This window comes from Austrofundulus limnaeus, unplaced genomic scaffold (assembly GCF_001266775.1).
Source record: "Austrofundulus limnaeus strain Quisiro unplaced genomic scaffold, Austrofundulus_limnaeus-1.0 Scaffold8, whole genome shotgun sequence".
In the NCBI taxonomy this organism is placed as follows: Eukaryota; Metazoa; Chordata; class Actinopteri; order Cyprinodontiformes; family Rivulidae; genus Austrofundulus; species Austrofundulus limnaeus.
Window position 1 is genome coordinate 4,385,224 of NW_013952410.1, and position 27,247 is coordinate 4,412,470.

Here is a 27,247-nt window from a genome sequence, read left to right on the forward strand (position 1 = left end):
ATTTAGACCAAATATTTATGTATTATTGTAACCAACAAGACAAATTAAATAATATCTCTGGATCTACTAATGATATCAGGATGATAATCTAAATATCAAAATGTAGCTTTTAAAGCCGGGAACCTGAAAATTTGATTAGGTCATTTTGACCAAATTTGACTTTCGATGTGATGGGTCACGTTTATCTCTGACCTGTGCAAATTGCTGCTTTGATAGAAATTGATATGTGATATAATAAATTTTCTTTTTATTTTCAAACATGTAGGTGGGACAAGCCAGCCCAGAATGTCCTGCCTGACATCACTAAAGGCGGACTCACTTTCCAGCAGTGGCTTCAAAGGTGGAAACTTGCTGCCAAAGCCACATAACACACTGCTTTTAGGCACAAAATTTTTACACCGTTATAGTTAGAAAACGCATCAGTATGAGCTAAAGTCTTCTGTACTGTGCATTCTCATCATTACGATTAATGTTTATTATGTGAAAGTCTTTAATAAATCATAGCATTTGAAATATTTTGGTCTTGTCTTCATTGAACTGCATCTTAGTATTGTTTTTTTTTGCTCCGTATTAAAAAAAAGCTGAATGTGCGTTTTCAATATTATGTGTACATTTTGTATCCCGTTATTTATGTCTCACAGTCTAAGTTTGGTCCACCGATACAGTACATACCGTACAGCGTGTGTAAAAGTGTGCATGTGTCATGTAGCATGAAGCTATATTGTTCTTTTGTAGCAGTGAAGGGGGAGTGGAGCAATCCGAGTCTCGTGAACTTGCTCCTCCCACCTCTGCGCATGCGCAGTTCAAATATTCACTTATATTTTTTGTATTTTTTTTTTTTCACTCCTACTCTGGCTTCCGGACGCCAAGACGAGACCGCTGCCGCCGAATTTAAAGAGACAGGCTATAGTTATTTTAAATAACGACAACCATTGTGTTCGAGCTTATTTTCCGACGCTTCGTGTGCTTTCGCTTCAGTTCGACGGTGATGTTCGGTCAAACTCGCAGCGAGTAGCAGCTTGTCTGTCATCAGCCTCCACTCTCTGCTGAGTTTCCCCGTCCTTTTTTTTTCCGCCTGTGTGTGTGTGTGTGTGTGTGTGTGTGTGTGTGTGTGTGTGTGCGCCGAGAGACTGTCCAGTCAAGCAAAGTAGGATTGCTCGCTGGGGTAGGCAGGCAGGCAGGCTGGCTTTCCGACCGAGAGGAGCAAGGTTTGTCGCCTAGCCAACAACTGGAGGTAACATCGAAGCTTCCCCTCTCTTCAAGTTGTGGTAGCGGCTCTCGAGCCTCCCGTCGCCGGGGATAATGGCGAAGATTCAAGCGCACAGCGCCGCGAAGCAAATAAACCAAATTCAAGACAAGCCTTACGTTATAACACAAAAGCAAGTGCAGCAGCAGCACTTCCAGAAGCTGAAGGTAAGAAGACCAAACGGACACGATAGGGGCGAAAAAAAAAAAGTCTCGGGGCTCACAACCATTTTGTTTTCATCGGCTTGTTACATTGTGAGAGCGACGGCTGGGTCAAATAAAAGTAATTCGCGGCTCGGCAGCCAGACGTGGATGTTTTCATTTAATGAATGCGCGAGTGACAGTCGAGTGACTCGGTTTGTAGTACTTTTTATTTTTTTTTAAATTACGCCATCAATGGCAGCTGCTGTGTGAGAGCAAACATGAAGTCAGACCTCGGTTGTGGGAAGTTCCTCCTTGTTGGATTTTTTCTACCAGCTTGAAACAAAGTGGAGGACGCCAGCCAGGAACGGCTACTTCTCTTGATTAGCGGCTTCACTTCACGTTTCTTTGTTGTCGCAGTGTTGTAAGATACCGTTTAGCTATCGCCCGACACAATACAGTTGGCCGGGGACCAGCTGCGACTAAACATTGTGTGAATTTGTATGCGGGGTGTGTGTTGTGAGTTATATTTGTCAGTTGAACTGGCTGGTGGCTAACAGCGTTAGCTTCAGTAAACCCTCCTCAGACTGAACGCTTTGTGTGAACAGTTTTCTTTTGGCTATATAAACTAGCTCGGCTTGGTTTAATTCGAGAGCTGTGGATCAGCGAGCTAAAGCTGCTGTTTGATTTGTATTTATTTATTTATATTCGTGATTGCATTTGGTCGGACACTTGGACAGCTTGTTCTGCAAACTGCTGTTTTTTCCCCCTAGTGTTACTTATAATGTCTAAAAAGGATATTTTAGATGTTTCTGCAGCTCTCTGCAAAAGTCTTGCATCATCCTAATTACAATAGTTCAGGTTTTCGTGAGACATTGACAGTCTATTCTTTCATTTTTCACAGGAATGGGTTTTTGTTTAAGCCACTTAACTCTGGCCAGGCACACAAAGGCTCCTAAACTCGAGATAAAACCAGTCCTGTGTGACACATAGCAGAGAACTCGGAAGAAAAACAAATTTTTGTCACCAACAAGAGCCCTTGGCTGAAAAAAAAAATGCATTTAGTAAATTATCAGAGGTTGAACAAAGTAATTTTTGGGTCCTGTTACTTTCAGATATTGTCCTTTATAGATATATCTTTTTTAGTCCTGACATTGTCCACTTTGTCATGGTCAGGTGTCCCATGTATTCTTAGCAGAAAAGGTAAAGACATTTATGTGTGGTAGATCATTACTTTGTTGTAACAATGTGTCTTTGCAATAAATCTTATATGAGACACCTGATTGGCAGCAGGGGTTTGGGGAAGGAGGGGCTCAAAACAAGTGTCAATGGCAACAACAAAATAAACAGTTTGGCAAAACTTGCATGTGCACACACCCCACGTACTCTGCTCTACTTCTCATCCCACAAATTCACGTTCATTACAAACGTGGGGCCATTTAAAAAGGAAATTAACAGGCTTTCTAACAGTATAAGATTTATTGCCAAGAAGCTTTGTTACAACAAAGAAATAATCCAACAAACACTAATTTCCTTACTTTTTATCCATCCATCCATTTTCTGTACACGCTTATTCCTTTTTTCAGGGTTGTGTGGGTCACTGGTGCCCATTTCCAGCAGTCACAGTGCGAGGGGCGGGGTACACCCTGGACAGGTCGCAAGTCCATCACAGGACCACACATAGAGACAAACGAGACAAACAACCGTTCACTCTCTCACTCACACCTAGGGACAATTTAGAGTTATCAATTAACCTAACAGTCATGTTTTTGGTCTGTGGGAGGAAGCCGGAGTACCCGGAGAGAACCCACGCATKCACGGAGAGAACATGCAAACTCTACCCAGAAAGGTCCCCGGACCGGGATATGAACCGGTGACCTTCTTGCTGAGAGGCATCAGCTCTACCAACTGAGCTACTTTTTTATGCTAAGCTTAAATCAGTTGAAAGAATTTCAAGAAAATCTGACTCTTTGGAAGCAAAGCATAAAAGTGGGTCACATCAACAAATCTCCAAATAAAAAGAAAATATCTTCTTGTGTAGTAGCAAAACCACCTTTGTGTTTGAACCGTTTGATGTTGTGTATGTTAATGTATATTAGTGTAAGACTGATTTATAGCGCTGTAGCTGTCTTGGGAAAATAATATAACACCTGCCACATTCTGCGTCATCAACAGCACAGCACTATGCTGTAAAAAATAAACGCTGCTCCACACATCTGTTTAAGACTAATTGTCCCTTTCTGCGCTTTTAATTTTTCTCCCTCTCTTCTGTAAATTAGGTCGAAGATGCGTTGTCGTACCTGGACCAAGTCAAAATTCGATTTGCGAACGACCCTGGCATCTACAACAAGTTTCTCGACATCATGAAAGAGTTCAAGTCACAAAGGTAAACGTGAGAATGTGTCTACGCAAAACAAAAGTTTGAGCATTTGTGCGAGTGCTGCTCAATCTCACACCAGAACCAAAAAACAAGTCTTTGTTGAACTTCAGGACCATTGTGACAAATTAAAGCTTTAACTACTATTGGCAACAAACTAAGCAGGTGTGGTTTGCTATATGAAACAAACAAAAAAAAGGCTGCTGTACAAAATCAAAATGAAAGCTGTGATGTAAAGACAGTTTGCTAATTACTTGTCTATTTTATTCTGCTTTTCTGTATTTTAATATCACCAGCTTGTTCATATGTCATATTGGGTAGCATGCACAACAGCTGCTTCTAAATGTGTTTGTAAATGCTGTTAGTCGTTTTAATTCTGCCAGCTGGCATTTAGAAACGTCTGTCAGCACGACTCTCACAAACATGCTTCAGGTGTCGTTTATTGTAATATTAAAACACCAAACGGAGGAAAAAACAAAAACACAGCGACCACCAGGAAAATATGCTGCTGTTTTTCACTGTAGTGATTGATGAAATATTAAAATGAGTCAGAATTTTAAACCAAACCAGCGTTTGAACGGGAATGTGTTATGTTGTATTAATGATGATATTTAAACTAGTTTTTAAAAGTGCACAAGTCAAACCAGTACAAAACGGTGGCTGACACACACTTTGAGATGCACTCAACTTCACATTTGTTTTAAATGGAGTTTAATTTCTTTTTAAAACATTTCTACCCAACTTCATAGCATAGAGTTTGTCAGTGAGTGTTGTAAACAGCATCCTACTGTATTTATGTAACAGATATTCTTGATGTTTAAATGTGGGTGGATGAGATTTATAATTGTTGATAATCTGTTTCATTTTTAACCAATCTTGCCATGTTGGAGCAGAAGCTGATTGTGTTTTGTGTCTGTCAGCTACACCGCTGTAATGTCGGTCTACTTTTTTTTGAACAGCATCGACACACCCGGGGTCATAAACCGCGTGTCCCAACTGTTTCACGGACACCCAGACCTGGTCTTGGGCTTTAACGCCTTTCTGCCGCCCGGCTATCGAATAGAGGTCCCTAAGAATGGGATAGCTTTCCTTCAGTCTCCATTCTCCACACAGGTACAGTCCATTTCTCTTGTCATAATCCTTTTTATACGTTTTTAACAGCGAATGATTTATTTATCCTAAAATCTGTTTGAAATGTTTATCCATGCCAACAAACTCATTTGTTATGAAAGGTACACGGTGTTTAGGCCCACAGAACTTGTAAACTTTTAAACACAATTGGGCTTTTCAGTTTTAGTTAAATGTAGAATTTATTTTTCATAAATTTTTTTTAAAAAGCCATTCTGAGCTCCTCGTGCTGAAAAAGTATAAGACATTTTTGTGTCTTGTAAATTTGAAACATTCATGTTTGCTCCATCCTGCAATATTAGGAAATAAAACATTTTGATACAGCCATTTGTCTAGATAAAACTTTAGTTCAGTTTTTTTTATTTTAAACAAAAGATAAAAACAGAAAACAACAATGGTACCAAAATAATAGAAATTAAACCGTATTCACTATAAAATTACTTGATATATTCCAAACTGCTTCGCAATACAGTCAGAAGATTAAAACAGTAGGTAGATGTCTTTTTATTTTGAACAAATAAAATAAATTACCAAAAACAAGAACACGTATGCATACATACATGTATATAAACATACACAAGAATATAAAAACAATGTTTTCTAACATAAGAATCAATATTCATTTTAGCTACATGTTTGAAAAGCCGTGAGAAGTTTACACTTCTTTAATTCTCAGCTTTTTCTATTTATCATTTTTCGATATATCTTTAAATCAAAATACATGTTACAGTATATATTATATCAATAGTTTAAATAATACATACATAGCCTTGTTAGAAAACATGTACTGCATCTGATCTTGCATAAAAAATGTAATTTTATATTATGAAATAATAATAACGGAAACCCGTTGTTCATAGAGAAACGTAAAACGAGTAGCTCATTCTAATTTCTTCTTATTTTCTACTTGAACAAAAAGAAGTCGTGGTTCATCTTCTGTTCGTTTGTCGATCTGTGCAGGTATCTCCAGGACAGCAGGGGAAAAGCCTGACCACTTCTTCAGTAGCCGTGACCCCAGGTCCTGCTTCCGCTGTCCACACCGAGGCAGGCCCAGCCCAGTCCAGTGAAGTTAAAGCAGCCTCATCGGAGTCCTTGTCTTCAGTCTTGACGGGACCTCCAGAACCTCCCAGCCGGCTCTCTCTTCCCCTGACGAGCAGAGAAGGCCAGACTCAAGCCACCACCTCGTCCGTGTCCCCACCTGCTTCGGAGACCAGCCCCGTCGAGTTCGACAGTGCCATCAGCTACGTAAACAAGATTAAGAACCGTTTCCTGGACCGCCCAGAGATTTACAGATCCTTCCTAGAAATTCTTCACACATACCAGGTACTGAAGAAATGAAACTCTGGCAACATGTGATTTTGCAACACATTAGTGAATTATGTTCTTACTAAGAGGTTGTAGCAACAACGGTTTGGTTAATAATAGGGGTGTCCCGATACCAGTTTTTTCAAGACTGAGTACAAGTACGAGTACTTCAGTTTAGGTACTCACCGATACCGATACCGATACCAAGTAGCGGGGTTTGTGTGGATTATCTGTTCAACTTGTTGAATATTAAACAGAATGAAAATGAAATGCAATTATCATGCAAAAACTGATGGGTAAATATTAAGTTTGACAATAAAAAGGTAGTGCAAACTCTGACAAGTAGATAAGTTGTTATATAAATCACACCATAACTTTTGAAACCATTTATTTTATTTCAAACAGGCTCTTTTTTATAAGGCCACACTCCCTCTGAATGTATTAACAAAACAAATACTGCAAAACAAATGCTGTTGCATACATTAAAAAACAAAATAAGTTATTTTTATACATTTTTCTCAACATTCAACTACCAAATTTAAATTAAAATGTAAAACGTAAATTTTAGCAGCACATCTATAGAAGTTTACTCTGCTTCAGTCTTAAACTTTTAACAAAAAAATGACTAATAGTAATAAAGTGCAGTAAATTTCAGTTCAAACTTAAATGGAACAACTAAAACAAAATCTCAGAAGAACCAGAGGGAAAAATAAAATGCTTTTACAACAAACCTCCTTCCATATTCTGCTTTTGTCTTAGTTTGTTCTACAAGAAAGAAAAAAACAGCATTGAAGTTACTGCAACAACAGTGCTGTTTATGAAGGCTACTGCTAGCAGCAGCAAACTCTTTGAATTCTTTATCACGTCTTGTCCTCAAATGTTGAATCAAATTGCTGCTGTTAAAACATCCAACTTTCGCTCCTCCTCTTGACAGTTTAGCAGAGCACAGCAGACAGTCTGCTTGTTTGGTGTCCTCCGTGCCGATCTTAAATATCTCCAAACTGCCGATATGTTACTTCTTCTACCGTCATCGTTCTTCTTCTGTTATTCAGGGGTGCGATTGGAAATAACTTGTCAGTACATTAGTGCCACCGCCTGGTATGGATTGTTGTTTACCCTTTGKGCTGCAGCGCAGCACAGGAGGGGACAAAAGCGGTATCGGTTAAGAGTATCGGCCGGCTTTTACGAGTACGAATATGAGTACTTGATGCTGGTATCGGACCCGATACCAGTATCTGTATCGGGACACCCCTAGTTAATAATAAAGAAAAACACTAAAAGTCACATTTCTGCTGTAACATGCTGTTTCTCGGTAATATTATATATGACAGTGTGTACCCAAAACATTTGTCTTTGCCTTTTTACTCAGTAAAGTTTAGTTCTTTACATATGAAAACATTTTAATGTAACTCTTCAGAAAGAGCAGCTGGAGGTGAAGGAGAGTCGCGGCAGTCGAGGAAGTTGTGGGATGACTGAGGATGAGGTGTTTTCAAAAGTTGCCAGTCTCTTCAAGGGACAAGAAGACCTGCTTGCTGAGTTTGGACAGTTCTTGCCTGATGCCAAGAGATCGCTGGTAAGTCGAGCAATAAACCAAGATTAACTAGAAGCACTCGGAGAGAGCAAAACTCCACCAAGGCTAATTTCCCCAATCCTGTAAGAGTTAATGCGCAAAAGGAGAGATGGAAACACATTTGCCGAATAAGTTCTGACGTAGTGAACATTTAAGCAGGCAGTATGCATGGGTTTTCTTCCCGCTGGAGTCCAATGTTCATCGTCAAACTGGTGTCGGATTAAGCTCCTAGGTTTTCATCAGTCACATTCCACCATGTAAAACGTCTGTTTTTTCCCCTGTTATGAGTTTTTAATGGGTTGACTCTCTTTATAAAAAGTGCTTCCTGGTACAGTTGGCTCATGAAGTGAGTCATTTATTTATTCATTTTTTTTCTGAAGCAAGTGATTAAAGCAAAATACAGCGTGAGTGTTTTCAGCACAAACACTCCCACGAACTTCAGAGCAATCACAATAAAGTTCTTATATGGAGGGGTTACCTCACATGGTTGATCAGCTGTTCCCGCAGACAGTCCAGGTTCAGCTCAACTGCAGCAGGACCCTCCTCCCGCTGTCAGTGTCCTGTTATTCCCGTAATGTGAAGAGAATCAAATTTCTTTTTCTACATCTCCAGACAGCAGTAACATTGCCAGAAGTAGTTTATAACAGAATAATCACAACTTTCCTGATAGTAGACATCCTGGGATGTGTAGTCCCAGTGAATTAGCGACTTGCACTTCCTGTTTCTTACAGGTATGCGTCTGATGTAATGACATTGCGTAGCCCAACTGATTCGCGAGTAAAAGAAAAAGAATTCCTGTATCCGCGTCATGATCTGGAGCATCACTAAAATTTTATGGCGTGTTCCTTGGGCCAATACCCACATGTGGTAAAAATTTCATGACAATCCGTCCACAGGTTTTTGTGTAATGTTGTCCACAGACAGACAAACATACGTGACCGAAAACATTACCTCCCCCCTTGGCGGAGGTAACAATACTTCACCCTCAAAGCTGATGGTTCTTTTTTTTTTTAATGTTTTGGAAAACAAATAAGACCTATTTTTCTTTATTTTAGGTTGTTAAGAAAGTTCATACTATAGCTATTTTCTGTTTCTGAACTACTGCTCAGAAATAAAATATTCACATTTAATCGAGTGTTCTTTCCTTGTAGGCTAGTAATTTAAAATAGCACGTTCATGACATTAAAAAAAAAAGACAAATAGAGAAGGCATGAACAGTTTTATGTATTTCTTTTACTGCAGCTGTGCCAAAAATTAATCTGTGGAGCTTCTCAAATAGAAACTCTTACCCGTTCTCATTTTTTGTGAGAATTAATTTAGGATTTTAAAAAGGACTGCCATCTTCATGTTACAACCTTGGCTGAGTTTTATTGTTTTCTTTTAAAGTCAAAGCAAGAAATACTATTACGTTTTTGTAACTGTTGTTCGGAGAAGTAGTATTCAGTGTTTTTAACTGATTAAATGTTTTGTTATTAGTTTACAGGGAGTTCGCTGACAGGGGGGAAAGAGCAGCTGAAGAAATCGGAGGAAGAGGACCTGATAACCAAACAGAACAAAAAGAGGCCCAGGCCAATTCTCATGCACATGTCTCCACTGCTGAAGGTACATTTTGAACTAATCACTAGTTATTATATGTTCCTTTGGAGAAAACATAAAAAGCTGTTATAGGTAATTCAATAAAAGCTCAAATGCTACAACTTTCAGCCTGTTTTTAAATGGTTGTGTAAATGTTCTGTAAAACATTAAACAACTGAAACACGCATCAGATTAGGGCTGCACAATATATCGTAAATTTATCGTTATCGCGATAACAGCCAGTGCATATCGCAAAAAATGCATAAATTGCAATAGAAGATTGGCTCTAATGTTTGCCTTTGTGTGGTTTGTCAGCATTAGTCTGATAAATAAAATGGAGTAGAGAAACAACATCAAATCATAATCACTCCATCATGTTGTAATGAAAATTTGTTGTTTTTTGCTCTGAATCCGGAGCAGAAAAACATCAACATTGCATACTTGAGTATTTTTTTATTTATCGTAAGTCATATCGTCATTACAATAATAAGCACTGTTATTGCACATCGCAGGTTTTCTTGATATTGTGCAGCCCTACATCGGATGTTGAGCATCACTTTTTTTTTTCGTTGTTCATGTTTCATAAAAGCTGAGACTTTGGCAGGTTTACAGCTGTATTACATTTCCTCATGTAAAAATGCATTTGAGAATTCACTGAACCAAATAAGGAAATGACATTTTTATTCTTGCTTCCTTTAAATGTCTCCAGTCTAACAGCTCAAGTGTTTAACAAGTTCTAACTTTTGTCTGTACTTTCTGTTATGTATCCAACACCAGGCTTTGACTTATTAGTAAATAAAGCACATGATTAATTGTTTTTACTTTAGATGTTACAGTTAAACATCAATAATCTGCATTAATGGTGCCTTCACAAACGTGCAAGTTACCCGTGCTTTGTTCGCTAATGCACCTCCATCAGCATGGCTTTCAGCTTTGTGCTGACGACAAGCAAACGGATCGTTTTCTTTAGTACAAGTTTTGATTCTTCACACTACAAGAAAACTTTTTCTTTATATAAAACAGCTGCGATCTGAAGCTTACCGAAGGATTTTCTTTACGTGATAGATTGAAATAGCTCTTTCTGATGTAGCAGCAAAGGTTCATAGTTTTCCTGGTATAAAATGCTTTTTTCTGTTGAACATGCAGTCTCCCAATTTTTACAATCCTTTGAATATGTATTTTCTTTCATTGTAAATATAATTTTGTTTTCTGCATTTAGAAAAAGATGAGGTATACCTGCACCAAAGATCAGTCCTTTGCTTCTGTTGGGAAACACGGTGTCTTAAGAGAATTTTCCTTCTTTGATAAGGTGAGGAATCAGTTTTCCTGTTCTTTTATTTCTCTTTTTCTTTACTTTCTTCATTTTGTCATTGATTTGTATTCTCTGGTTTTCTTGTCAAACCTCCATCATTCAGGTTCGTCGCCTGTTTAAAAGTCAGGAAGTGTACGAGAACTTCCTACGATGCATTGCCTTGTTCAACCAGGAAGTAGTTTCTGGAGCAGAGCTGCTGCAGCTGGTCACGCCTTTCCTGGGGTGAGTGGATGGATGAATGTATGAAATATCATCAAATATGTATATCAAATATCGTGATAGTATAACAGACTTGTACCCACATCATGTCTCCATTGTTTTGATGGTAAACATTTGGCATTCTCTTATAACTTCTCTTTTACTTGTTGATTTTTTTTAAACAAATTGTTACAGGAAGTTTCCTGAGCTGTACACACAGTTCAAGTCATTTTTGGGGGACAAAGAGCTCACTCATGCTGTGTCGGGGCTGTCGGATCGTTACATGGAAGGGGGAGGGGGCAGGGAGGTGGATTATGCATCTTGCAAGCGGCTGGGCTCCAGCTACAGAGCATTGCCCAAAACCTACCAGCAGCCGAAATGCAGTGGACGCACTGCCCTTTGCAAAGAGGTACGATTCAAATAGTTTTACTAACTAGTTTTCTTAAATCATTGGAGAATATATATTTTTATTTTTTAAGCTGCTTTGTGCATTGGTCTTTCTCTTCTCTGCTTTCATTGAGAGATTTTTGGGGGACAGTACTGCCTTTTGTAGATGAATGATGGAGTGTATTACTCATGCACCTCTGCATGTACGAAGACAAACTGGAGCACAGAACAGGACACCACTCTAAAGAGCTTTTAACCATGACAAACGACTCTGTGTTTGTGTGTGAAGGTATTGAACGACACCTGGGTGTCATTCCCCTCCTGGTCAGAGGACTCCACCTTTGTTAGCTCCAAGAAGACTCCATATGAGGAACAGCTGCATCGCTGTGAGGATGAAAGATTTGAGGTATGCACATTATATTATTGAGTCTGACGCTTAATTTGAAATAAGCTTATAATATTATGGAAGGAAAACTGAATTACCGTGTGCATAAACGAACGGCACATAAACATGTGAGAAATGACTTTATGTATCACTTGTAGTTGGACGTTGTTCTGGAGACAAACTTGGCCACCATCAGAGTGTTGGAGAGCGTACAGAAGAAGCTGTCTCGCCTGTCGCCGGAAGACCAGGAGAGGTTCAGATTAGACGACTGCCTGGGCGGCACCTCAGAGGTCATCCAGCGCCGTGCTGTGTATCGTATCTATGGCGACAAAGCCCCTGAGATCATTGAGGGACTGAAGAGGAGTCCTGCCACCGCTGTGCCTGTAGTGCTGAAGAGGTTAGTGGGTTTTTTCTGTTTTAAAGTGGGGTTCTCTGCAAATTTGACTCTTTTGAGCTTTAAATCATGGTATATTGTCATTCCCTAATCAGAAACATACCCAGAGTGTTGATTTGATGTTTCTGCTTGGTAACTCAATCATGCATGTTAGCGTAATTCTTGAATCTCCTGTGGTAACCATGTGGAGTGCTTGCTGGTACAAAAAAAAAAAAAGCCCATTTACCCAAAGCTCCTCCCCGGAGCTCAGCCTGCAGCTGAGCTCCCGGTCCCACAGAGCACCCCTCCCCCACACAGCTTCACAGCAAAACGTATATTAAAAAAGGTCAAGGTTCATGATTTTATTGCCAAACATAGCTTCATAGTGATCTATATTTATAGTTTCTTTGCAAACAGTAGCTTAACCTTGACGTGTATATACAGTATATATGAGAGGATGACTGAGAGATATATTAACAAGCACAAACGTCTTGTAAGAGCCTCTGTACTCGTTCCGGTCCTTCAGAAAACATAATTTCCTGGTCCGACGCGGGATCATTCGAGTAAGATTCAACTGTATCCTGGGTTGCCATTTTCTAAAACATATAATGTATAATGTTAATTTTTTTTCTACAACACAATGCAACGCTCCTCCAAAAAGTTGTTGTGAAGACATGCTGAAGTGGGAGTGTCCGAAACGGTAGGAGGTACTTAAAGAGACAAAGGCCAATTTCAAGGTGAAATAAATTTTTGATATGAACATTTTCATAACCGAAGGTAACAGTTACTTGATTGTGGTATAGAACTATACATAGAAAATACATAATACCCCCCATTAAGTTCCCTTCTCATCTCATCTCGGACTATACTAGGTTCTATAAAACCATTTATGCTTTTAAACGTGCTTACATTAACATGACGTTAGATAAACGCTTTGAAATACCCCAGTTTAGCTCATTCTTCTATAAATGTGACCAAATAATTGAGAGTTTCTGGTGTGTTCTGTTATGCTTCATGTTCTGGCATCTGATATGCGCCGAAGCACCGGCAACATTGAAGTTGTTTGTGTTAAGTGTGAACATTAAATTTTTTTCATTTATGTCTCCATCAGATTGAAAGCCAAGGAGGAGGAGTGGAGGGAGGCCCAGCAGGGCTTCAATAAGATCTGGAGGGAGCAGTACGAGAAGGCCTACCTGAAGTCCCTGGACCACCAAGGGGTCAACTTCAAACAGAACGACATGAAGGCACTGAGGTCCAAGAGTCTTCTCAATGAGATTGAAAGCATCTATGATGAGGTAAAACTGCTCACACCTCCAATATTGATGACCATTGGCTATATTCTTTTGTTGGAAAAGAAAATGTTTGCCCATCACTGTTTAAGTTAAAATAAATAACTCAGGATAATAAAAATCTGTTACAATCGATAGATTTAATCAGTGGTGGGCAGCACTAATCTAAAAATTAGTTGCACTAACCCTAAAGCACTAACTTGAATATTTAGGTCCCTAATTCTGAAGCACTAACGCACTTAAAAATTTAGCAAAAGCTAATTCTAAAGCACTAAAAACCCAGCTGACCCATGGAACATTTTCTGTGTGCAGAATCTAATATTCATCTTGTGTAGTTGGGATCAGGACCTCTTTGTGGGTCACAAAACATCAAGTGAGTGTCCCCAGATGATTTCCAGACATCAATTTAAATGCAAAAAAATTGCTAATGGAATATTTTCATCATGATTATTGCAATTTTTTGAAATAACCATAAATTAATAAAAAATAGTATCGTTACTAGGTTTGTTTATATTTATTATTCCCATGTTTAACAGAGCAAAGTTTGCTATGTAAACAAGTTATATATGGGGTCACGAGTGTCTGCAACTGTTATTTTGTGGGCCGAAAGCAAAAAAGTTTGAAAACCACTGATCTAGTGGATAAGTGACCAACATGTCTGACAGCTTTCACCCTCAGCCGTTGACAAAAAATGTTGATCAATAACATTAAAAGAACTCAATTAGTGCTTATAAATTTAGCCCATAAATTTAGCAAGTGCTAATCCACTAACGAATTAAGAAATTAGCAAAAGCCCTAAAGCACTAATCAGGAAATAGTAGTGCTTTAGTGGAACTGTGCCCACCGCTGGATTTAATCGTAAAAATCTGTAAATGATGCGACCCTCAGGATTCATCTGTTTTCGCTTTTGGTCTCAGCGTCAGGAGCAGAGCACGGAAGAAGGTGGAGTTGGTCACCAGAGCCGTAATGGTTCCGGCTCGGCCTCGCCCAGCGAACCTCACATGATGTTCACCTACGAGGATAAGCAGATCCTCGAAGACGCTGCCGCCCTCATCATCTACCACGTCAAACGTCAGCCCGCCATACACAAGGACGACAAGGACCACATCAAGCGCATCGTCCAGCACTTTGTCCCCGACCTCTTCTTTGCTCGTCGTGGCGAGCTCAGCGACACGGAGGACTGGACAGACGAGGAGGTGGAGCCCGAGGAAGCAGGAGAACGAGGAGGAGGAGGAACTGCAGCAGCGGGAGGTGCAGGGGGAGGAGGAAATGGTAACTCAAGCAATGGATCAGGAGTAGCAGCAGCAGCAGCCACAGGAAGTCAGTCTCAACCCCAGGTAACCCAGACCCAGCCGCAGCAGCAACTCAACGGTGAGTCCAGGAGGAGGCGCTGCAGCCCATCACAATCCACAGAGATGGAGCCCTGCAGCACCTCCAGCAGCACGAGCCAGCCCACAGGGACCATCACACCCACCCCTGGCTCCATACCCATGGAGGCGAGTTCTGGCGTGCCCGGGGAGAAAGTGGACCTTCGCGACCCCGAAGCAGAACACCAGAAGGAGATGGATGGTGTCTACAACCTTTTTTTAGTTAACAACAACTGGTATTTCTTTTTGCGCCTGCACCAGACTTTGTGTTCGCGTTTGCTGCGTGTTTATCGGCAAGCTGAGCGTCAGCTGCTGGAGCACCGAGCGGAGCAGAGCCGGGAGAGGCTGCTGATGGCAGAAGGAAGGAGGGAAAAGGCTTGTGACCTGGCCATGGAGCTCCGCCTCAAACAGCCCAGTAAGTTCTGCTGGTTTTGACAACATCAACACTAGGATTAGTCAGTCTAACATTAAAGTTATGTTGTAATCGAAGTCACTTTACGTTTCAAATAAAAAGTTTTATGAAGCAGAAACTCACGATGCGTTCAACATGTGGGGTGAACTTAGGCAGGCATCGCAAAGGTTGAAGGAATTACTGAAGTTCCACTGTTTCTTCAAACTGAACAATCAGCTTAGATTTGTTGGAGAAACTATATTACTGTTTGAACATTTTAATCTGAGGTTTAATTTATTTTAAAATGCATATTAGAGTGATGTACAGCTTGTTGGCATCAACAGTCTTGAAGGATTCAAGGAGACTTTATCGTCATTTCATCACATGTTTCACATGAGGTGGAACGAAATTTGTACTCAGTCCAGTTACACCCATAAGCAATTTACAAAATACAGATACAATGGATACTCTAAATAGGTAAAAATAAAGGTAAGGTAGGTAACTTTTATAAAAAATATTTTTTTGCATATTTGTTAATATTGTTACTATGCCCTGAAAGTAGAATAGGATACAGATAATCTGAAAAATAAAACTTATCTGGCTCGTCCCAGTGGTCCTACAGCAGGGGTGTCAAACTCATGTTCACCGAAGGCCACATGAGCATTTTGGTGGCCCTCGAAGGGCCAGTTGAAATGAACGTTGATGTTTCATGTTTAACTTAGACTAAACAGTGTTTTAACACATCCTCTTTTAAACACTGATAAGAACTACAGTGGGGAAAATAAGTATTTAGTCAGTCACCAATTGTGCAAGTTCTCCCACTTAAAAAGATGAGAGAGGCCTGTAATTGACATCATAGGTAGACCTCAACTATGAGAGACAAAATGTGAAAAAAAATTTGAGAAAATCATTTTGTCTGACTTTTAAAGAATTTTTTTGCAAATAATGGTGGAAAATAAGTATTTGGTCAATAACAAAATTTCACCTCAATACTTTGTTGTATTTCCTTTGTTGGCAATGACAGAGGTCAAABGTTTTCTGTAAGTCTTCACAAGGTTGGCACACACTGTTGCTGGTATGTTGGCCCATTCCTCCATGCAGATCTCCTCTAGAGCAGTGATGTTTTGGGGCTGTCGGCGGGCAACACGGACTTTCAACTCCCTCCAAAGGTTTTCGATGGGGTTGAGATCGGGAGACTGGCTAGGCCACTCCAGGACTTTGAAATGTTTCTTACGAAGCCACTCCTTTGTTGCCCTGGCAGTGTGCTTGGGATCATTGTCATGCTGAAAGACCCAGCCACGTTTCATCTTCATTGCCCTTGCTGATCGAAGGAGGTTTGCACCCAAAATCTCACAATACATGGCCCCATTCATTCTTTCATGTACACGGACCAGTCGTCCTGGTCCCTTTGCAGAGAAACAGCCCCAAAGCATGATGTTGCCACCCCCATGCTTCACAGTTGGTATGGTGTTCTTTGGATGCAACTCCGCATTCACTTTCCTCCAAACACAACGAGTTGTGTTTTTACCAAATAGTTCTACTTTGGTTTCATCTGACCATATGACATTCTCCCAATACTCTTCTGGAACATCCAAATGCTCTCTAGCAAACTTCAGACGTGCCTGGATATGGACTGGCTTAAGAAGGGGGACACGTCTGGCACTGCAAGATCTGAGTCCCTGGCGTCGTAGTGTGTTGCTGATGGTAGCCTTTGTAACATTGGTCCCAGCTTTCTGCAGGTCATTCACTAGATCCCCCCTTGTGGTTCTGGGATTTTTCCTCACCGTTCTTGTGATCATTTTGACCCCACGGGCTGAGATCTTGCGTGGAGCCCCAGATCGAGGGAGATTAGTAGTGGTCTTGTATGTCTTCCATTTTCTGATTATCGCTCCCACAGTAGATTTCTTCACACCAAGCTGCTTGCCTATTGCAGATTCAGTCTTCCCAGCCTGGTGCAGGTCTATAATTCGGTTTCTGGTGTCCTCCGACAGCTCTTTCGTCTTCACCATCGTGGAGTTTGGAGTGTGACTGTTTGAGGTTGTGGGCAGGTGTCTTTTATACTGTTAACGACTTCAAACAGGTGCCATTAATACAGGTAATGAGTGGGGGAAAGAGGAGCCTCTTAAAAAAGAAGTTACAGGTCTGTGACAGCCAGAAATCTTGCTTGTTTGTAGGTGACCAAATACTTATTTTCCACCATTATTTGCAAAAAAAATTCTTTAAAAGTCAGACAAAATGATTTTCTCAAATTTTTTTTCACATTTTGTCTCTCATAGTTGAGGTCTACCTATGATGTCAATTACAGGCCTCTCTCATCTTTTTAAGTGGGAGAACTTGCACAATTGGTGACTGACTAAATACTTATTTTCCCCACTGTAAGTGTACGACTGACTAAATCTGAAATAAATACAGAAATGACGGACCACACGGGAATGACCAGCGGGCCAGATGTGGCCCGTGGGCTTTGAGTTTGACACGTGTGTCCTACAGCCATTTGTAGTAACAGACTGCTCCCAGTCAAAAACGGCCAATCAGAGACAAAAGGGGTGTCTTACCAGTGTCAGTCACAAATTTTCAGACTAAGTCCACTGTTTGCTCAAAACTCCCAACTGCAGCTTTAAATCACATACATTATAATAGCTAAGATTATTTTAAATAAATATATTTTAAATATTGTTTAAAATATTTTAAATAAAACGCATTTATTTTATTTAGAACAAGGTGTCTTTCCTTTCTTATAGGGCTACATCCTCTTAGCATGATAGTTGTAACAAAAAAAAAAACAACTTGTATAATCTTCTTAAACTGACAAACTTTTCATTTGAAATGTTAACTGTAACATATTGAATGGTGTGTCGATATGTGTGTTGGTTCCAGGTATCTGTACACCATTACATCTGATCAAGGCAAACCCTTTTGAAATGTAGAAGATTTGTAAATAATGATAGCAGCTCCGCCGTCTCTGTCGTGCTTTAGAGAGGACATCAGCACCTCCTCATAGGGCAGAAAGTGTGAGAGTCAGTTGTGTTACTATGTTCCTGTAAAACCAACCATTATTATCAAATAATCCACAATTTGGTGCATTTCTAAATTAAACCATTGCACAAACCGTACAAGTCTGGGTGACCAGTTCAGATCTGCATTAACTCTTACCTGGAGGCAGATGACTCATTTGTGCTGCGACACCGTGCTGCTGTGAAAACTGTGACGTCTCGTTACATCCACAGGCGAAGTAGAGCTGGAGGAGTACTACCCAGCCTTCCTGGATATGGTGCGCAGTCTCCTAGATGGAAACCTGGACTCTACGCAGTACGAAGACACGCTGAGAGAGATGTTCACCATCCACGCCTACATCGGCTTCACCATCGACAAAGTCATCCACAACATCATCCGGCAGGTGAGAAAAGTTACTTTTGGACTGAGCCCTCACATCTGCCGTGAAGTAACAGTCCCCGTTATCTTTTTGTTTTTTTCCCTGACATCAGCTGCAGCACCTGGTGAGCGACGAGGTGTGTCTGCAGGTGGTCGATCTTTACCTGGCTGAGAGGAAGAGGGGGGCAGCAGGTGGGAACCTGTCCTCTCAGTGTGTTCGATCGGCTTGGGAGACGAGCTACCAGTGGAAAGCTGAGAGGATCATGGCCGAGGAGAACTGCTTCAAGGTGAGCTCAAAGTCCTGGAAAATGTAGGACTTGATGACTACATGTGTTTGAAATGAGTCAGTACCTCCATTCTCCATTTGCTCTGTGAAAATACACAGTTTACAGCTGCTGGGTAACTCAGTGAGAGGTCCCAGAAAACAAGGTGCACCATTAACAACTGTCTTTGTGTGAGACATTTCAGAAAAGGCTCAAAAACATTGACTACTGGAGGTTTTCAGTTTTCTTTCTTTGCAGATTTTTTTTTCTAAATTTATCAAACAAACACTTTGTCTGCATATGAAGGATCAACATGGGCCGGATCGTTTGTGGACCGGAAGAAAACGGCTGTGAATCTGGACAGTCTAGACTTCAGCTTTATTTCCGCCCTTACCTCAGTGTATGTCCTGTCGCTTTGCAAACATCACAGCACTAAACAGAAGCAATGAAGATCAAAAACGGGTGGAAATATGCTTAATATTTATATATTATTATTATAAATTAACAAAATAAGCTTAAAGGCAGTACATGAAGAACTAAGGGACTCGCCACGCAAGCTCGTTTGCAATGATGTCAATGCAAATGACAAAATCCTAACAACCGCTTTAAAATTTCAATTTTTGCACTTGTGTCTCTCGCTTCATCTACCATTACAAGAAAAAGATCACCCAGTTGACCCACACTGCATCTTGGGATATGTTGTGCTGGGAATGACACCAGACCGTTCCTCAGATCGAGGGAAAAGAACGCATTTGTGGGCCTCAATCTGAGGAGCCTTTGAATTTGGACAGTTGGCGTGTCACAGTGATGTAATCAGCCTTCCAAGGACGTGGCTCCTGAATTTGGACACAACCATTGTGTCATTTTATCTCATTTATTGTTGATTTTGATGTTTAGATCTGGAACAGCACTTCATTATTTGTCTGTCAAATGTCAGCAATTGGGCTGGGTATCATGGCCAACTCTAGATTGATTCAATTTCGATTCATAATGTTCTGAATCGATTAATCACGATTCGATTCAGTTCGATCTGCTCTTAAATAATGAAAATGGTTCAGCTGTGTTGCAAAATACAATATCACATTTTTTTCCCTTCACTGTAAACAACAGGTTTTAAGGACAAACGTTTTAATTAAACAGTTTAATCTTGTAGGAAAACTGTCACAAATGAAAAGGTTTTAAATGAAAAACAAATTGCAGGTGACAGTGTTGTTAGAGGAATTAATTTTTAAGAAATTAATAATTTTCTTGATAAATAAGTGATGGGAATAAGGTTGCAGGAGAAGAGGTGGGCTAATATAAATGTACTTCTGCCCACTCCTTCTGAGTGTATGAAACATCTGTTAGCTTCTGTTATGTTCAATAAAACTTATTACATATACCTTTTATTAAAACAAATAATACAACATTTCATCACTGTGAATTTCATTGAGACTTTTCTTAAAGTTTAAAAATAGTAATATTGGTAACAAACTAAACGATTTTGTTAGAATTTCGTCTTTAACACGTTTCTACATGCTGTGGAGAACAGTTTCAGATGTTTACATATTGTTTGGTTTGTGCGCCTAATGTTGAAGCTTGCTTTGTTTTCCTCTACCGTGTAGGAGTGCAAATCTTTGCAAACTAAAGTCTCCATGGTCTCTGTTATCTTTAAGTTCTGCGGAGAGTCGGCTGGTAACTTTAGTGATTCTTTAGTTTCTTTTGTTTTGATCCAGACAACTTGTTATCGAAAGCTAATGTTGGCGCTGAACGTCAACTGGATGTAAATATACGGCAAGCCAGGAATGACAAAATATAGAAATGCATTTCAGACACGCACAAGACGTCATGGGGAAGACTCGATCTCATACCCTGTGAATCGATTTTCACAAATTTAAATAAAACTGATCCAAGATCGATTTAAGTGGATTTTTTTTTACCCAGGCCTAGTCAGCAAGGTCCCTTGTTTTCCCTGGTCCCCTTCATTCACAGGAGCTGTGGGCTAAACGAAACTGTAGATGAGGAACGCCTTTCTCCAGCCAAAACAGAAACACTAACATTTGTACATTTCTTGCATTTCAGGTGATGTTCATTCAAAACAAAGGTCAAGTAACGTTGACCATTGAGCTGCTGGACACAGAGGAGGCTCAGGCTGACGATCCACTAGATGTTCAGGTAACCTCCTTATTATAAACCTGAAAACTATTAATCAGAGTAGAGTTAAAACACCTGTACTTGTACTGTTCTTTTCTCCATAAGTGCCTGTCGAGCTACATGGAGCAGTTTGTAGGAACAGAGTCCAGTTTGTGCTCTCAAGCAGAGGGCTACTTCTTCAAACCTGTTTTTCTGCCCAGGTGTGATATTTAAACACTGTGACAACAGATTAAATTAGGTAAAAAAAAATAAAATCCCGAGATCCAAACCGTCCTCTTAAATCTGTGTCTTGTCCAACAGGAACCTGCGTCGTTTCCGCCGCTGGCAGGTGCGGCAGGTTGAGGCGATGCGATGCAGGAGAGAGTGGCACCGCCAGCTGGCCGTGGAAAACGCCGGCAGTCTGGACTGTCGATTTAAACTCAACACTCACAAGATGGTGTTTGTCATGAACTCAGAGGACTACATGTACCGCCGAGGGGCTCTGGTCAAGGCCAGGAAGGTAGAGCTGGAGTTTTATTTGATGCCTGGAGGGCGAAAACCGAAGTCCATGTTTTTATTACTTTGTGTATTTGATCTGGTTAGTTTCAGTGTCACATTTTGAGGACAGGAACAGACTGAAGAACTTAATACAGTATCTGTCTGTTTGCTGCTTCGGCTGCACGAGCTGGATCTCTGCTAACATGACACTGACTGGAGTTTAGTTTCATCTTATTTTAAACTGAAAATCTAAATTATTACCATGACTTGGATCTGAATTAGTAATGGTTTATATTTATCTCCCTGCTGCTGCGTTTTTTTCTAACTTCCTACAATTATTGACTCTTAAAAACATCTAAAAACTTTTAATTGTAGAACAAAAGTGAACTAAGTTTTGCTTAAAGGGGACATAACACGCAAAATCCACCTTTTTTAGCCCTTAAATTCATTTTATTGTGCACTTAGAGTCGTTAAAAGTTTCAATCCGTTCCATTTTCTGTATTCTCCTTTTTTTAAACAAAAAATGTCAGTTTTTGCTGTGGAACTGCTAAGCAAGGTCATGGACTTCCAGCTAACCAATTTCCAGAATCCACAGTTCTGCAGGTTCTTTCTCCTCTGGCTCTGGGTCAGACTCTGTAAGGCTGGATGGACAAGTCTTCTCTTGTTGACGTCTTTTAATTCATTTGTAAAACGTTTTCTGTGCCACTATATAATTGCATCTTGGGCTGTGTCTCAATTCAGGGGCTGGGTCCTCATGAGTGCACATTTGTCGGCCGCATACGTCACTGCCCCGCATGGAGTACTGTCCCAATTCAAAGGCTCCTCATCATGCGGCCGACAAACTCTCGAAATCCGAGCATGCATCTGTGTATCCTCACTGGCCGAGGATATCCCAGGATTCAATGTGCGGGCAGCAAAATATACAGAGAAATGAAGACAGAGTTTTTATTTAATTTTTTAACGAGTCGGCATAGTTCGGAAATTCGTTTTTAAAAGTGAGTTTAGCAACTTAACTGATGAAATTTATGCTGCAATAACGTTAAATAAAAAAAATTCAACAAGTTACGAGAATAAAAGAATATTATGAAAATAAAGTCATTATGAAAATAAAATCGTAATATTATGAGATTAAAGTCATAATATTCTAGCCTTTACATGAAAAAGCATGCAGCTATCACTGCATTAAAATGAGGAATGTTGAGCAACTTGTCAGGTTGTTTTTTAGTATTGCTTATAAATAAATAATTAATCTTTTAGCACATTAGCATCGAATTATCAGTAGCAAATGACTATAAACTGAAGCTGTATTGTAATTAATGGATGCATTGACAGATTTAGTCACGTAGTTAATTTGGGTGAAATCATATTAATCTAACCGTGACACAAGTCATCCTGGACTACGTCATAAACACAGACACATGGCTGTACACAGAAGGTGTGGGAATAATGAGGAAATGAGGAACGGAAAATGGTCATGACACGTTATCTAAGATTATGACTCTTTCATAATATCATGACTTTATTCTCATAATATTATGACTTTATTGTCGTAACAATAATGAAAAATCTGTGTGGCCCTAATACTCAATCGTAGATACTGGGGCTAAACCTGAATAATTGTTTAATTAATTAATTTATTTATTTACGTGTAAGGTTTTAACTGTGAAGTTATTCTTCCCGTGTAAAGACGTGTAAATACACATCCTGACGCATTTTAAGTCTGACGTGAAACTGATCACTATGGTAACAGGGGAGTGTGTGGTCACGCAAACTCTTGTGAAGCCGACGTCAGGCGGAGGGTAGACAATCTCATTTCACAGCAGTTTTGAGCAGCCTACCGGGCCCAGTGAGGATGTGGCCCATGTGGCCCAGCTAGGCACATGAATTGAGACACAGCTTCTATCAAACTACAAAAATGTCTGAATGTGGAGGAGTGGATGAGAATCATTGGAAGTGAGATCTGGAGTGGGGCGGGGTGTGAAACGCCTATTTTGTATTTTAAAGAGACAGCACCAAAACGAGCTGATCTGAGACACACCTTTAGAAAAGAGGGGCTTGTGGAGCTACAACAAAGAGGAATTCAGACCAAAGCATTGCAGCTACACTTTATAAAGACCCAGTTGAATGATTTAAATGTGAACAAGTGTTTAAAAGTCTAAAAGTTTAAAGGTAAAAAATATGTTTACATAGACCAACTATTTTTCACAGATCTAATTTTGCTGTTTACACCTGCATTTTTAGTTCAGATGCAGCTTCCAGCGGTTTGTTTTCTGCTCATTAAATCCTTTCCAAGTCTCTGATGGTTTTCCTCTCCCTGCAGTCGCAGCACGAAGTGGCAGCGAGCCAACACGAACACTTTGACAAGTGGCACCAGATCTGGCTGGCTGATCACGTCACAGCTTCCGCTGAGCGCTCGGTGCACAACTGGCTGATGGGCGAGGAGGAGGAGGACTTCATCCCCTGCAAGACTACCCGCCTTTCCACTGAGGTGAAAGGACAGATGGTCAACAGATACCAAGTTCATTACAGCAGTAGCAAAGCCCCCTCCTCACCTTAAAGCAATGGACACAAGGGACGCACTCTGACAGCTTAATGCATGGACTTACAGGACATCTGTACACTAAACACAGACACCAACAGCTACAGTGGAAGTTCCTCTGCCTTCATCCACAACGTGCTCACTCATTCAGCTGCACTTGTGGATGAACGAACCGGCAGAAAACGAGCGAACCGGTGAACGAGTGCACAGCGCGAGGAGCGAAGATGTGGAGATGAGGACCAGCTCACAGCGAGGCTCTCCCTGAACGTGGACTCCCATCAGTCGGACACGACGGCACAAACGGAGCTCATCTGCAGCATCTTCGAGCAGGACGGTTGATCAGGTGAGACGTTATGAGATAATGGAAACTATTTCAGAAATGTGAATGTCTGTTTTCTTTTTTATGTTGGGTGTAGTTTTTAGCTTCTAAAGCCGGAGAGCCTTCTTTCTGCCTGTTGGTTGAAAATATGTTTGTTTAAATGCAGAGATGAAGGTAAATGTGTGTATGTGTTTCCTGCTCTCTTCGTTTTGTTTGTAAGCCCAGAACAGGGTCCACAACTATAGTATCTGCATTATTACTGTATGTGCATATATACAGGGATCCTGTATTTTTATATATGCATCTACATGAATCAGCTCTTCAAAAGATCACGTGGTTCCTTACAGTGTTTGCTGTCAGCCAACTCTTGATGTTTGTGCTTTTTTTATTTTTGTAATTCTTCTCTTTTTATTTGTGTTGTAGCTAAACAAGTTATCACCAGGGCAACAAGGAGGCCCTAAAAATAATTGGTTTAATAATATTAAAGCAGAATTATGTATCTTAATCATAATTTCACAAAATGTTTCTTTTACATTGTCCTTTTTGCATACTGACATTGAAAATAAAAGCAAAATATCATCAGTGTTAAAAAGAATGTATCGTTTATCCTGTATCGGTTATCAGAAAATAAACAACTTAGTTGTGACCTTCTTAGACGTGACTGGCAGGTTGTTTGTTGCTTTAGAGATGATTCAATTATTGGTTTGAGAAAAATGAAAACAGAGATGCTATTTGAGCTTCCTTCTTGCAGAGCAAATATTAGCAGTTATCTAATATTAACCCGTTACACTCCGTTTAAAGTTGATATGTACAACAGAGTATTAGGTCCAGACTGTACTTTATTTCTTTTAAATTACAAGAATAAAGTCACAATATTACATGGTTATGTCCATTTTCCGTTCCTGGGTTGACTCTCACCTGCCGTGGACGGCCTCCATGGGTGTCATTGTGTTTATGAAGTGATCCACCATTACTTTTGGGTCAACATTACGTGACGACTAAATCAATCAACGCAGCCATTAACTCAGTTTGTCATTTGAATCCATGGAGTTCAATAACACTGATACCAAAGTATAACTTCACAAGGAGCTCAACATTCCTGCCTGTGACATTCATATCCTTTAAATACAAAGAGTCAAAGAAAACTTATTTATATGTAAGAAACAGTGTAATATACGAAATTACACTTTTTGTTTTTTAACAAAGCATAACTTCAATATTTTCTTTGCTCAGCTAAAGTGAAACAGGAAGTGACACCAAAGGGGAACTCTTTTTAGGAGAACTCTTTTAAGAGAACTGGTCTTTGTTTATTGAAATATTATTTGAACTCTGACTCTTTATCTCTCTGAAAGTGACTCCAAATCTAAGGAAACTTCAGCTTTTTCTGTTGTTGGCCATTGTAGCAAAGCTCTGTTTACATTTAGGCATTCCCCTTTGATATCACTTCCTGTTAGTTTTCACACTAATATCTCAACAACTGTTCATCTCAGTGGTGTGAATTTTCTTTTTTGCCATATTTTTTTAGTCATCTTTATAAAAATGCATAGTTTATTATAAAGAAATGCTGTCACAGACACTTTAATTCAGTGGTAAGACTTTTATTGTGTAGGAGTTCTCAATATTTTGATTCTGGTTATGTTATGACTTTATCCTTGTACGACTTTTTCTCCTAAGATTATGATTTTATTTTCATACAATCTTTTTTTTCATAAGATTGACTTTATTCCTGTAAAAAAAAAAAAATAGCATAGTTTGGCCCTAATACTCCATCGTAAATATGAACTTGCAGATTGTTGTGTCTTAAATTGAATTAAATATTGTGCAAATTCTTATCTTTCAATTGTATCACATCTTCAGAAAGTGGAGCCGGAAATAATTCTTGGATATATATTTTTCTACCAATTATGCTCATTGTTGCAAAAATTGTATATTTACAAAAAGGTACAGGAAAAAGTTAAAATGATGTGGTTTTCAGAAGGGATTAATAATTCTGAGTTGAATGATGATTAATCTGCGGTTTGAGTTTTCTTCCTGTCTGTCAATAAGCATAATTAGTTTTTTAGGATACATAATTTCTTATCAGCATGCTGACGTGTCAGTCAGTCTACCCACAATAAATCCTGCCTGGCCTTTTAGACTTCTGCTACTTTTGCTAAAAGCAGCTGAAGAAGGAACTTTTTTAAGTCACCTGTGAAATACTGCACAGAGCTGGAGAACAAACAAGCAATTACAAAACCGAAAAAAAAAGGGCAGCACAGTATCTATTAAAAGTAAGAAGAGTCGAGAGGCAGAGTGAGTTTTAAAAATATTCATGGTTTATAAAACCCAGATATGACAGAATCACCAAAGTGTGTACAGAAATACAAATACCATCAGAAAAAACCATCATGGAACATCGTTATACACCTAACATGTACAAACTACTCGGGGAGAAAAAGGTCAGACTGTAAGACATTTTCATTTCTCCTAAAATCACATTTAGCCACAGTGTATTAACGTCTTTCTTTAAGTTATCAAAGCAGAACATCTATCTACCAAACTACAGATACGATCACGCTGAGCTAGTTCAGAGAACAACATCGAGAGGGGGGAAGGGAAAGGATGCACACATTTTATGCACTTTAACATCATGAAGGTTTCAGCAAGCTGTGGAAAAAAGAAAAAAAGTCCAGATTCGTCACCATCTTATTGGACACAAACTGTACAAAAAACCCTGTTCTTGTCAGAACATCAGCGAACAGACACAGCTCACTAAAACTTCCTTTTTTTTCTTTTTCTCCTCGCCAGACTTCCAGCGAGCAGATCTGGGATCAGTTTATTAATAAATGTTAAAGATATGGGTCCTCCTCGAACTGCAGTCTGTTCCTGTGCCCAGCTAACATGTATAAAAGTGCTTCTAACTGCAGGACAGTTAACGACGACAACAAATATCTTCATGCACGTTCTCAAATGTACAAACAGCTTAACTGACAAAAAAARGGGGGGGGGGGGGCTAGGGCTTAAAATTCAAGGTAAAACAGTTATTACAACCAAACACATCCTTATTTTCTAATTTTCCCTCTTATTTTTATACAAACACAATCAACAGCTTTACACATGAA

At 39.7% G+C, this 27,247-nt stretch overlaps 2 protein-coding genes across 3 annotated transcripts in view; both read left to right on the plus strand.

Annotated features, from left to right (window-relative positions):
- Positions 1 to 513, plus strand: part of haus5 (HAUS augmin-like complex, subunit 5) — a 7,983-nt gene extending 7,470 nt beyond the window's left edge. The window contains exon 19 of the mRNA XM_014000752.1: positions 266 to 513. Coding sequence (XP_013856206.1) covers positions 266 to 368 — 103 coding nt within the window. The 3' untranslated portion in view covers positions 369 to 513. The remainder of the gene's footprint in view (positions 1 to 265) is intronic.
- Positions 514 to 806: 293 nt separating this feature from the next.
- sin3b (SIN3 transcription regulator family member B) lies at positions 807 to 24,800 on the plus strand. Of its 2 annotated transcripts, none has more exons than XM_014000741.1 (19): positions 807 to 1,413; positions 3,666 to 3,772; positions 4,723 to 4,876; positions 5,852 to 6,214; positions 7,614 to 7,769; positions 9,243 to 9,368; positions 10,561 to 10,650; positions 10,757 to 10,875; positions 11,047 to 11,260; positions 11,528 to 11,644; positions 11,782 to 12,020; positions 13,108 to 13,291; positions 14,203 to 15,067; positions 18,271 to 18,440; positions 18,529 to 18,702; positions 20,740 to 20,832; positions 20,917 to 21,011; positions 21,112 to 21,310; positions 23,609 to 24,800. In XM_014000741.1, the coding sequence occupies exons 1-19, from the start codon at positions 1,303 to 1,305 to the stop codon at positions 23,843 to 23,845; spliced, it is 3,813 nt and encodes a 1,270-aa protein (XP_013856195.1). In that variant the 5' UTR covers positions 807 to 1,302; the 3' UTR covers positions 23,846 to 24,800. The 2 variants fall into 2 exon arrangements, with proteins under 2 accessions (XP_013856195.1, XP_013856200.1); XM_014000746.1 differs by lacking the exon at positions 807 to 1,413 and adding an exon at positions 1,478 to 1,601.
- Positions 24,801 to 27,247: the final 2,447 nt, after the last annotated feature.